The following is a 13371-nucleotide window of genomic DNA, read 5'->3' as shown; positions in this document are numbered from 1 at the left end:
TAACATATTATGTACAAATTACTTATTAACTATTAATTACACTATTAATTATATACATAATAATATATATATTTTAAGTTATATTAATTAAGCTAATTATATTAATATTAATTAATATTTATAAAATTAAGTTAAATCTAGATTATTAATTTATACACTAACTATATAATTATTATTTAATTAATTTACTTAATTATTAATAATTTAAATTATATTAATTAAGTTCATCAATAATAACATAAGGCGTCTAGGTTTGCCTTTCATCCTCTCTTTTCGTCCTTGCTGCTCGGCTTCGTTGCTTTGCAGGAGGTGTATAGATTGCACGCGTCGCTTCTTCGGCTCCTTCCTGGCTATTCGACTTCGCTCCTTCTACGACTTTCTCTCCTGTCCGATCGGAAGTTACGACATTTTGATCAGAAGCAAGAACAGGAGCTCGTTAGCTGTGAAGGCTAAACTTTCTCCCTTTCGCGCGCTTATTCGGCTAAATCACGTTAAATCCACCGAACCGAGGGATTTAGTAAATCCGGGATTTAAACCGTAAATTCCTAAATTTGGGATTTATGAAATCCCGGGATTTAAAGCGCGCACAAAAACCGTTTGGCTGGATTTAGCGTAAATCCGACTTAAATCCCAACATAATTCCGATACCAAACAGCCCCTTAATTTAGAAAAATTTCGGATTTTTCGATGGCTCCGTTTATACTGGCCACTAAATCTGAGAAATACCCTGGTGTTTCGTTAGGTATTAATCTATCGCTTATGTAATGATTTATACTACTGAGCAAACGCGGCTTGATTCCTAGGAAGCGATTCGTGTTGATTTCCGGTTATGTATTGGTCCTTTTTATCCTTGATATTTGATTCCAGGTTTTGCAGATTCTTGCAAGAGTAAACTCTGCATTTCCGTTTTGGAACAGAAAAAACCGTTTGCTTCAGTCACTATGAGTGAAGATAAGCCATTTGATTTCCTACGTGTACTGCGCGGTGAGTTTCAATTTTGTTGAATTGTATGTTGAGTAGGTTGGAGAGATTGTTTAGCTTTTAAATCCATGCCTGTTTCAGTTCGAGAATGTTGTGAAAATTCTTCGTTGGAATTTTTAGGTGTGAGTGGTGTTATATGAACTTATTTTATACTTTTACATGTTATTAATTCTTATTATTTTGTTTGTTTTAGATTATATAGGAAAAAGAAAATGAAGAGTGCATTTATTTTAATCATGTCTGAACGAACTTGAGTGCTTCACATTTTTTTTTGTTATCATCAATTCATTTTGCATATCTTAATTCATGTATTCAACTTTAAAATTAATAATGTAGCTTCAGGCTCAAGAGACAAAAAATCTTACAATGTTAATTTAATTGATTTATAGATATCGAAAGCAAATGAAATACTTGAGTTTAATGCATACAATAATTTCATTTTTGCTCCACTCATGTTTAAGAGCCAACTTTTTTATCCTTCTATAGTGATTAAAAGTGAAGAGGTATGCTTCTCCCTCTTTATGTTTGCTCGTTTACTTTTTTGCTATTCATTAGTTTTATTGAATGCTTATGACTAATGTTTGCTCATGGGAAAAGCCATTTGGATTTATGATGGAAAATAAAAAAATTTGAATCTGATGGAACACAACATTGACCAATTCTTACCTTAAACTAGAATGTAAATTGAGGATACCATAAATTTAAATTGGTGCTTAACCCATGTATGGCTTAATTGATGGAAACTAATCAATCTAAAGCCTTGAGTTTATAATTTAAGCTTAGGAATTAAAATTTAACAGGCATCAAGGTAGTTTCTTTGAGATTCATCAATTGGCTAGTTGATCATGCAGTATTTGGTAAAGATTCCTTTTTTAGTTAGAAATTGAAACTAGAGTAATGCTACACTCCCAAATGGATCCATACTTAAAAATTTGTGCCATAACACTACTTCAAATGAAATTAATAAATATGACCACTTAAAAAGATAGTGCAATTATGAGACAGAAGATGCTTTTAAGCCCACGGTGTCATATGTTTCCTTCTACCTCTTTTAGAATTTTGGGAAAGGATAATTGAGTAGCATTGAATTCAAAGTAGGCTATAATAACATCCTAGATATTTTCCTTTGATTTATATATTAAGTGATTGGATGGGGATGAATGGTCAACATAATCAATATCACATGGTTTTGTTATCTCAGGTTAACCTGGTGAACCCGATCAACCAATGAAAGATGGTTGAAAGGCTACATCACCTTAGGAGTTTGATTAATATCCATGAGTTACGTCTTATTAGATATCTCAGGTATAGTGTGTTGGGGAGGATGTATGTTTGAAGGCATGCCCCATCAATTTGAAGCTTTGTCTTAGACCTAAAAAGTTCCATGGTCATCAGTATGATTGATTGTGGTTTAGAAGTTTATGGGTTTAATCTCCAAAGGAACAAAGAAATTGGGCTTGATATATGCATGATGCGGTTGGTTCAAAGGGACTATGCTTGGTTAAGTGCAATTAGAAGTGTTTATATGTGTTTGTCTCTTTCTCAAGGACACTAACATAACTAGTTTGATTGTCTGTGACGAGTTAGGCTCATCTGAGGTGTAAGAGATAAGGGGAAAGAGTGCATGCCATGGGAAGCCTCAATCCCTCTTCGTGAGGATTAATTCTCTAGTGGCCTTTTTGGTGATTGCTAGCATCTTGTGGTAGGGAGCTTATTGTTGTATCTACAAGTTGCAATAAGAAGGGAGCCTTGAGTTAAACGAAACTGTCACTTCAAAGCATTTAATAAAGTAAAGGGATGCCCACCTTAGTGAGTATATAATTTTTGATTGACCTTGGCATATTAACTCTAATATTTTGGAGGCTAAGGCTTGTTTTTTTAATTTAGATTTGCTAAAAAAGTGAGACTTATGGGCTTATGACTTAGCCAAATGTTATGTGTGGGACTTATGGGGTTAAGACTCATCCCAAGTAAATATGTGGGACTTATGAGGTCATGGCTTTGCCAAGATTTATGTACAGGACTTCTGGGTTATGGATCAACTCAAATATATAAGTGAGACTTATGGGGTTATGATCTTTACCAAGTAAAACGAAATGTTTGATAATTTGGTCCAAAATAATTTTTATATTGATGTTAACTTAGGGTTGATGCTTACATCTATAGATGGTAGAGAAGCTCAACAGTTTGTTTTATAGCCTAATATTATAGGCGTGGAGGTCCAAATTGAAATATTCATCATAAATTGCCTTGAAGACATTATGCAAAAAGGCATTCCTGTAAATTTATTGAGCCGAGCAGGAGCTTGAGCTAATTTTTGCCAAAACATTGTTTGAGCTTGAGCTCGATTCAGTTTTTTGTAGTAGTACTCAAGCTCAATTCATTTTAAGTTATGAATGTTTGTGCCTGGTTTGTATTTGACATATTAGCTAATCAAACGAGCCTCATCAAGTAACACTATGAACATATTGGCTAATCAAATGAGTCTCATCAAGTCTATTAATGAGAAACTCTATCAAGGAGCTTATTAGTTAGCTGAACAAGCCCTTTGAAAGGAATGTTTCATATTACTTACAAAGACAAATATAATTTATATAAACATTGTATCTTTAGGCTTTCCAGAATGCCAAAAAATACATGCATGAGGTCTTGAAGGTGTACCTAAAATTCCGTATTCATATATTTATAAATTATTTTTTTCCTACAAGTCAATGCGTAGCAATGCGCGGGGTTATGGCATGCGGTGGGCACAAATAAATGTAACATGCATAGGGGAGCAATAATGGTGTGGCAATTGTAGGTGTGTCACAAAAATGGTGTGTGCAAGGGAGCAATAAGGTATTTTGAGAAGAGAGGGAACATGATGACAGTCTATTGTTGTGGTTAGGAGTTGCGGTTCGAGGCGTTATAGGTTGCGTTTTGCACATTAGCTAGGGGAGATCAAGAGGCAAGGTGCGACTTGAAGGTTGGGCATGCTACAATGCATATGAGCGTGAGGGGTAGCGACGTGTTAGTGCAAGATGCATGAAAATAAGTGGTAGTGGTTAGGGAAGATATATGTGACAATGGTTTAAGTATGTGGTTGATGAGGAGGCTTGATTAGTGCTTGCACAAAGGGCCGAGCAAGCAAACATGGTGCATGATGAGGCGGTACAATAGTAGGTTGGAGGCTGACTTGCATGTGTTTTAGGCTTGTGGCGCATGGGAGACACAACAATTCTTCATAAGGGAGAAGGCTAGTGACAATACTTGGGCATGTTGCAATGGGTGCTACTGCAATGACAAGGGAGTTTAAAATACACGGTGGTAGCATGCGAGAGGGAATACAAGTGTAGGTTTACAAAGAAGGAAAAACATGTGCTTGTCCTAAGCCTAAATGAAAGACTTTATCAAATATATGATACTTCACCCAAATATAAGGCCTTTGACTTAGATATAATGTTTGTTAGATACCAGATCTTTTATTTAAATATTCAGATGTTTTACTCAAGTATGAGGCATTTGAACCATGGTTTAAAATTGCGCAATTAAAGGCACGCCTCAAGGCGCGCCTTTGCACAATTCAGCCCCCAAACGCCTCATTGCCTAAGCAATTTTGGGTTTATGTGAGGCTTACACCTCACGGGCTAAGAGGTGCGCCTCTAAGGCGCTATTGCGCCTTAAGGCGTTATTGCGCAATTAGAGGTGAGGCGCACGCCTCTTAAAACTAGGTGCCACCTACTTAAAATTAGGTCTTTCTTCTATTCTTCCATTCAGTTCTAAGCCAACCCGAACGAAATTCTCTCGCAAGCCTCTTCCATTCGCGAACGTTTCGCTCGGCTCCGCTCGGGTTGGCTTTCTACCGCCTCTCCTGCAGGCGCTACCTCACGCCGGTGAGCAAGAAGGGTCCGGCCGCCCTCTACAAGCACTCCATTATTGGTTTTAAGTATTTTTTTTAGTTCAAGGAAAGTTTTTTCAAGTTATTGAATATCTAGGGTTTTTTATTTTTTGAGATTTTTTGTATGTTTTCGCATTTGTGCATTAGGAAACATGGTTAGGGGCAAGGAAAAGATAAATACATCATTGCGGCGTGATCCTCTTGGAAATACAGTGTAAAATTGATGTAGGAGGCGACGAGAAGACGTATGTGTATTTAAAATGCAATTTTTGTGATAAGGTGGTGAAGGGAGGAGTAACTCGCATGAAGGAACACTTATCCGGCTCACATAAGAATGTAGCACATTATGCGAATGTTCCGGATAACATGAAGGAGGAAATTACAGCTTATATGAAAAAGAGTACGATGGCCAAACATTTACAACATGAGCAATTTGATGAAAGGGTGGAACATGATGCTTACTTTGGGAGCGAGAGTGAAAAGGGCTCTTCCTCCACTATACATAATAGAGGTGCATGGGGTCCTATGGACCAGTATATGACTACTCTAGGAGAGGATAGAGGACAAGCACAGATGATGCCTGCGGTTGGTACCAGAGAGGGTCAATGAAAAATTTACATGGATATTGGCAGATATTTTTTTAAAATGCCATACCATTTAATGTTGCGACATCGCCGGCCTACTTCAATATACTGCGGTCTGTAGGGTTGTATGGGAGAGGGTTGAAGGCACCTTCCATGTACGAGTTGCGAACATGGATTTTGAAAGAGCTGCAGAACACAGAGCATAGCATTGATAAGATTAAACGGACATGGATTGAGACTGATGTTACCATTATGTCAGATGGGTGGTCTGACATGAAGAGTAGGAGCTTGATTAATATCATTATCAATAATCCCTACGACACTGTGTTTTTACGATCAATTGAAGCTTCAAATGAGGTTAAAAATGCTGAATTCATTTTCAATTTACTAGATGGGGTTGTTGAGAAGATTGTGGAGCAATTGGTTGTTCAGGTGGTGACTGACAATGCTAGTGCATACAAAGCAGCTGGTCAGATGTTGATGGAGAAGAGGAAACATCTGTATTAGACCCCTGCGCAGCACACTGTATTGATCTCATATTGGAGGAATTTGATGATTTACCTCAACACAAGAGCGCTCTTTCAAGGGCGAGTAAGATCACAAAGTTCATATACAACCACTCATGGGTTTTAAGCTTTAATGAGAAAGTTTTCAAAGAAGGAAATCATTCGCCCTGTAACCACTAGGTTTGTTATTACATTTGTTCACTGCAAATCATTTTTAATTTCTAATGCAAATTTATTCTACAGGTTTGCCACATCTTATTTGACACTACAGAGCCTGTTGGATGTGAGACAACCTCTTGAAATAATGTTTACGTCAACACAATGGCTTAATTCTGCATGGGGGAAGAAAACTTAGGGGAAGGAAATACGAAGGCTAATTTTAAATGATAAATTTTGGGCTACTGTGACCTATGCCATATTGAGCACGAGACCCTTGGTACAAGTTCTACGTTTGGTGGATGCCGAGAAGAAACCAGGCATGAGTTTTATTTATAATGCTATGGATGAGGTGGAGGGGTTGATTACACATAATTTGGGAGGAGAGGAGGCAAGTTATAGAGAGATTTGGGATATCATTGATGCTCGGTGGGAGGTATAGTTACACCGTCATCTACATGCAGCGGCGTATTATCTCAATCCTCAATTTCAATATTCAGAGATGAAATTCTCAAACTCGGAGGTGAAGCTTAACTTGTATCATTGCATGGAACGACTAATACCAGACCAGACCGTTAGGGAGCTTACAGATTTATAACTTGTTCTATTTCAGAATAAGGAGGGATTTTTTGTTTTGCAAGCAGTAAAATTAACTATTGCCAAACAGTCTCCAGGTATACTTATTTTTGTAAATGCATAACACTTTAATATGTTATGATTATCATTTTTCATCTTGAAAATAGTTGAATGGTCGATCCAATTTGGTGATTCCACCCCTGAGTTACAGATTTTTGTTGTTAGAGTTTTGGGCCTCACTTGCTATTCTTGTAAGTTTGAGTGAAACTAGAGTTTATATAGTCAAGTGCAAACAAAGAGAAGAAATTGACTTTCAACACTCAGAGTGAACTCACTTGTATATATTATGCACAACAAGAGATTGGGAGAAAGGAGGTTGAGGAACAAGGGGTTGAAGGATGATGAGCACTTTTTGGTGTGTGATGATGTGGCATCTGATAATGAGTGGTTCATAGATGATGAGACAAATTTGCTATTATCAGACTTGCAACTAGAGGATTTAAGTGTGGATGTCTTGAGGGGCGAAGTAGATCAAGTGGGCACATCCACTAGTACCACACCACACACATCCACTAGTACCACACCACACACATCCACTAGCTTTGCAGCATAACAACCAAATAAAGGTATTCCACAACTTCTTATATGCTATTACATTATATTTATATCAAGTGGGCAAGTAACATGATAATGATCATTCTTATTCATTATTTGTTAGATCAACTTCACTACAAGTCTCTGGTAGGCCCCTTTATCTACAGCTGGATCTTCTCTAGCTTCTCCCAGTTTAAGATTAGGTTCTACTGGTGTCGGTGCTGGTTTACAAGCTAGTTTACTTGTTTCTTTTAGAAGATCTTTGATGTATTTCTGTTGTGAAATGAAGATTCCTTTGCTAGAGTGAGCTACTTAAATTCCGAGAAATTATTTTAGTCTACGAAGTTCTTTCATGTCAAATTCCTTAGTGAGACTTTCCCTTAAACTAACTTTCTCCTCTTCATTATTTCCAATCAAAATAATATCATCAACATATACTAATAATATTGTGACTCCCCCTGAATCTAAGTGTTTAAAGAATAATTTATGATCCCCTTGACTCTGTCGATACCCATTAAGGAGCATGAATTTTGAGAATCTTCCGAACCAGGCCCTTGGTGATTTTTTGAGCACATATAGAGCCTTTTTCAGTTTGCACACCCTGTTGCCTTCAGATTTTTTTTAAACCCTAGTGGTATTTTCATAAATATTTCTTCTTCTAAATCCCCATGCATGAATGCATTTTTCACATCCAATTATTCCAGATGCCAGTTGTACTTGGCTACCAGTGAGAGTAGTATTCTGAGTATTCATCTTGGTTACAGGCGCAAATGTTTCTTGGTAGTCAATGGCATATGTTTGAGTGAACCCTTTTGCCACCAGTCTTGCCTTATATCTCGCTAGTGTGCCATCAGCTTTGTTTTTTACTGAGAGCACCCATTTGTAGCCGATCGGTTTTTTCCCTATTGGTAGATTGACGATCTCCCATGTTTTGTTCTTTTTTAGGGCCTGCATTTCATCCTTCATGGTATTTTTCCAATTCTTATCAGATAAGGCCTCAAAAATATCTTTAGGAATATGGATAACTTCTAATGAAACCAGGAAATTTTTGTGTGATGATGAGAAGTTGTTGAAGGATATAGAGTTGTTTATAGGGTATAAGGGAGGTGGTGAGCTTATCTTATTTCCAGGAGATGATTCAGATTCTTGGATCTACTTTGGAGCACAGAATGAGCTTGTACGTATGGAGTAAACCTTTCCAAATCTAATTATAGCTTTGTCATTTATTTTCCTATCTTGGGTTTCAGGTGGATTGGTTTGAGGTGGTGGAGGAAGGTAAAGAGGTACTAGTTCATTTTCCTCATCTTCTTCATGTTCAGTCTCCCCCTGAAGATAAGATTTTGAAAAATAGGAATTTTGCGCATCAAAGGTAACATCAATAGAGACAAGGATTTTTCTTGTGGGTGGATAATAACACTTATAACCTTTTTGGGTAGCTGAATAACCAACAAAGATACATTTGAGTGCTCTTGGATCTAATTTTGTTCTCTCCTGGCTGTGCATATGAACAGACAGTGCATCCAAAGATTTGGGCATAAGATTATGATGGGTTCAAAACTCGGGGTAAAAAGAGGACAAAGACTCCATTGGAGTTTTGAGTCCTAAGGCTATTGAAGGTAGTCGGTTTATGAGATAAGCTACCGTTAAAAGAGCTTCCCCTCAATAGAATTTGGTTGTATTGTTGTGAAATAGGAAAGCTCGGGTGGAGGCTAGAAGATGACCATTTTTCCTTTCTGCAACCCCATTTTGTTGTGGGGTGTGAACACATGAGGACTCATGGATGATCCCTTCACTCTGGAAGTAGGAGGAAAGAGTTTGGTTAAAATAATCTTTGGCATTATCGGAGCAGAATCTCCTTATTTTTATCCCAAATTAATTTTTGATCATGGAATGAAAGGTGGGAAGAATGGTGCTAACATCAGATTTATTTTTAAGGAGATAGATCCAAGAGACTCTTGTGCAATCATCAATGAATGACACAAACCAGCGTGCCCTAGAGATATTGGGGATTTTAGAGGGTCCCCATGTATCACTATGAATAAGATAGAAAAGAGTATCACATCTCTTACTTTTGTTTGGGAATGAGGTTCTTTTATGTTTAGCCAACTCACATGTTTCACAATGAAAATTTTTATTTTCTAATTTCAGGAAAAGTTGTGGATACATATGTCTTAAGACATCAAAAGATGGGTGTCTTAGTCTATAATGATGAAGCCGAATATTGGAATTCATGTCGACTAGGGATAACATAGAGCAACTATTTTTAGATTGGTTTGGTTCTTCCAGGTAGTACAATCCTGCTCTCTCTTTAGCTAGTCCAATCTTCTTCCCCGATCTCTGGTCCTGAAATAAGCAATAAGTAGGGTTAAACAGGGCTTGACAATTATGGTCATTGGTAAGTTTTTGTATTGATATTAAATTTGTGGATAATTGTAGTACGTGGAGCACATTTTTTAGGGTGAGTGAGAGAGATAATATTATGTCTCCTTGGCCAGCTACCTTAATAAGAGAACCATCAGCAGTGATGATTTTCTTGTTGTTTGGGCAAGGAGTATAGTTTATGAGGTGGGTAAGTGAGTGAGTCATATGATTTGTGTCTCCTGAATCAATGATCCATAATTTTTTTAAATGATTTATGGAAGCACTTAAACTAATAGAAATTGGAGTCTTACCTGAGAGTGCAAGTGAAGAAGAAGTATTTGGTTTTTCAAGAGATACCAGGAGTGGTTTCAGTTTATCAATATCTTCTTTATTGAATTCTCCAAGGCTGGGCTGTGCTTCTGGCTTACTTGTAGTGTTGTTGGCATGTGATGTGCTCCTTGTTTCACCCTTTTGATTCCACTCCTTGTTGGGGGTTTTTTCATGTATTTTCCAGCATGTTTTCTTTGTGTGTCTTGACTTTTTGCAATAGTTGCACCAAAGTGAGTCATTATCTTTGAATTTTGAAGAATCTTTACCCTTCTAATTCCATGAAGATTCTTTGTTCATTACCATTGCTGAGCTTTCAACGACCTTTGATTCTAACATCTCCCATCGGCTTTCTTCTGCGCGAATGAGAGAAATGGTTTCATTGAGTGATGGTGTCTCCTCTTTGCCGAGAATTTAAATCCTAACTTGGTCAAATTCTGCATTGAGTCATGCAAGAAAATCATAAACTCTATCTTTTTCAATAAAGTTCTTTAGGATCGCAGCATCTTTCGGACATTTGGTTTCAATGCACATATAGTGGTCAAGTTCCTGCCACAGATTTTGTAGAAGGGTGGCATATTCCGTCACGGTCTTACTCCCCTATTTTGTGCTTCCAACTTTGACTTTAATTTCAAAGATTTGAGCCGCATCACGAGCTTTGGAGAAGGTCTGTCTGGCAGCATCCCATATGTCCTTTGCAGTCGAAAGGAACATAAATGTATCGCTAATTTCTGGAGTCATGGAATTCCACAATCATGACATAATCATGGAGTCTGTTTCATCCCATGCCCCAAATTTAGGATCTCCTTCTTTTGGTCCTCCTCCAAGGCGGTGATGTATTTTCCCTTTCCCCTTCAAGTAGGTCTTCACAAATTGAGATCACTTTAGGTAGTGCTTCCCATTTAGATGATAGGAAGGTTGCATACTTTGAAAGTCACCTCGTCCTTGGTGCACCATCGATTCCTCAGTTTGATCAACGCTTTGAGAGGAGTTAATTTCTGACATTGGAATGCAATTAAGGCTTCCTAGAATTTTTTTTATTAGACAATAAAGGTCGAAAGATAAGAGTTTTTTTTTTTTTTTTTTCTGGTTTACTAAACCAAACAGCCGAGCCCTTTAAAATGCTCAGATCGGGACTAGGGCATGGGGTCGGGTTCCAGAAAAGTCCCACTCGGCTTCACGGTCGCACCTTCCGCTCATTCTTGGCTGTTCGACTCGTCGACTTCGGCCTTCCTCTCGGATCGGAAGTTCCTTCAGTTCGTTTGTTGCTGTTCGACTATCCTCCTTCGACTACTTGTCCTTCCTGTCTGATCGGAAGTTTGGATTGGAGCTTCGGCTCCGTCTCAGCTTCTGTCTTCGGCGTACACAGAGTCGGCAACGATTAAGCCTCGGATGCTTCGGGCTTTTTTCCTCTTCCTCTTCCGATGATCTAAGATCGTTCTTCGACGGCAATTAAGGCCGTTGGCTCTGCTACCATGTCAAAATTGGGAATTTGAGAGGGAAAAAGGTTAGCTTTATTCATTACTATCTTTCCTATTTATAGATCTATACAAGATATCTTAATGAGAAAATAATAGATTACAGATTTAATACATAAAATTTATAATAAAAATCTTTCCTAAATTCGTTCCTTCATTATGGCGTGATCCATGAGAGCATCCCACGGATTGATCTTTATGTCCGTCGGATCCTTTGCATTGGGAACGGATGGATTTCAACAGATTATATATGTTCTTTCTTATTTGTACTTTGAGAGTTTTGATAGACTAATATTTTATGGTTACGTACTTTGGAACATAATTTTATTGCATCTATTTTCTTACTTTCTATTAATTTCACTTGTCATTTAGATGTTTTTTATTGTATAATAGAATCTTACTATTATTTACTTGCTAAAACCCTTAAATTCTCATTTACGCAATTCTTCGTCCGTGAGGCTTACGTCTCACACCGCCTCGAGGCTTACGCCTCGCCTCACTGACGAAAAACACCTCGAGGCTTATTTACGCAATTTTAAACCTTGATTTGAACTAAATGTGGAATCTCTTAAAATTATTAGTTCTAAAGTTAAAACATCTTTTTAAACATAAATTTATTTTATCGTTGATGAGGTCCTAATTTATGTCTATTTTATTTGGCGGTTATAGCAGTATTCTTAAAACTATATTAAAAGCATGCCCGCCTGATCTCAACATAATCTCATTAGCCGAGGGCTAGTCATTGGTTGTCTCAAACTTCTGTTTTGTGCTGCTGTTTCACTAGCTATAGATTATAGGTAGTTCATCAACTTAATACATAAGTGATTTTTGAGCCTAACTGATCTGTTTTTAATGTTAGATGGAATAATTGCTGGGGGAACTGCTGGAATTGTTGTTGAAACAGTCCTATATCCGATTGACACAATAAAAACTCGATTACAGGCAGGTTAATTCAGAAGAAAACGTTTTCTCTATGTTTTATTGCGCTGAATGATTTCTTTCTATTTACTTGTATCTCATGATGATATCCTTAAGTTTTATGGAACTTGATTCTTCCAGACAAACTGCATATCTTGTTTGAACAGTTAAGTTCAATGATACATAATCCTTCTATGTTCAATTATGTGCGAATTTCCATCCTCAGATAACCATTGCATTATTGTTCTAATTGATGCTTAAAACTTTTGAAGGACTGTTTTATAAAGTAATCTTTTGAAAGAGACTATTAATTCAAACGTGTGAATGATTTATCAATAAAGTTCTTCATTTTGAGATTCAGATCATTGTTGACTCCAATAATGTGCTTTTAGGGAGACTTCATGCATTCATCTTTCATTCTCTTTGCCATTCCTTATTTAGCCAAGAAAAATAAGTAATCTTGTAATTCATTCACATTTTGACAATACGAGCACTTGAATACCAAGTACTGACAATATCTATAGTGCATTACTTTTATATGAGTTATTTATCTTATCGGTGTTTTTCATGATGGATAATTATAATTCATTTTTTTGGTGCCCTCTTACATCTAGGCAGCTCATGGTGGAAGCAAAATCCACTGGAAAGGCCTCTATTCTGGGTTAGCTGGTAATCTAGCTGGTGTCCTTCCGTGAGTAATTCAATCATTTTATGAGCTGATTACTTGCTTTCAAAATTACTTCGGGGCCTTCTGGACCTTTGTAGAATTAAGGGACTAATATATATTTTTTCTTATATTAGGTTGTTATTCTTTGTTTTCATGAAATTCAAAATCATCAGCTGTTGAGCTGTATGCAACTTATTCTTTCATTTGTTAGAGTGCTTTTTTGATCTGATGTTGTCCAATAACGGCATCTATGATTTCCATGAGTTTTATATTTATCCATATGTATAAATATGTAAGATGACAAAGTTAGTGCTATAAGAGAATATATAAAGATATTTTGTGCCCC

The 13371-nt window shown here is 37.0% G+C and overlaps 1 protein-coding gene across 3 annotated transcripts in view; it reads left to right on the top strand.

Moving 5' to 3' along the window:
• The first annotated feature begins 246 nt into the window (after positions 1 to 246).
• LOC110095246 (S-adenosylmethionine carrier 1, chloroplastic/mitochondrial) overlaps positions 247 to 13371 on the top strand; it is an 86086-nt gene continuing 72961 nt past the window's right edge. For 2 of the 3 annotated variants that reach the window (XM_028700120.1, XM_028700118.1), the window contains exons 1-4: positions 247 to 742; positions 868 to 984; positions 12300 to 12386; positions 12977 to 13049. In XM_028700120.1, coding sequence (XP_028555953.1) covers positions 688 to 742; positions 868 to 984; positions 12300 to 12386; positions 12977 to 13049 — 332 coding nt within the window. In that variant the 5' untranslated portion in view covers positions 247 to 687. The remainder of the gene's footprint in view (positions 743 to 867; positions 985 to 12299; positions 12387 to 12976; positions 13050 to 13371) is intronic. The other variant, XM_028700119.1, reaches the window with a different exon arrangement.

The sequence above is a fragment of the Dendrobium catenatum genome, unplaced genomic scaffold (assembly GCF_001605985.2).
Source record: "Dendrobium catenatum unplaced genomic scaffold, ASM160598v2 fragScaff_scaffold_1449, whole genome shotgun sequence".
Taxonomy (NCBI): Eukaryota; Viridiplantae; Streptophyta; class Magnoliopsida; order Asparagales; family Orchidaceae; genus Dendrobium; species Dendrobium catenatum.
The sequence above is the reverse complement of the archived record's forward strand: the minus strand, read 5'-3'. Positions and strand labels throughout refer to the sequence as shown.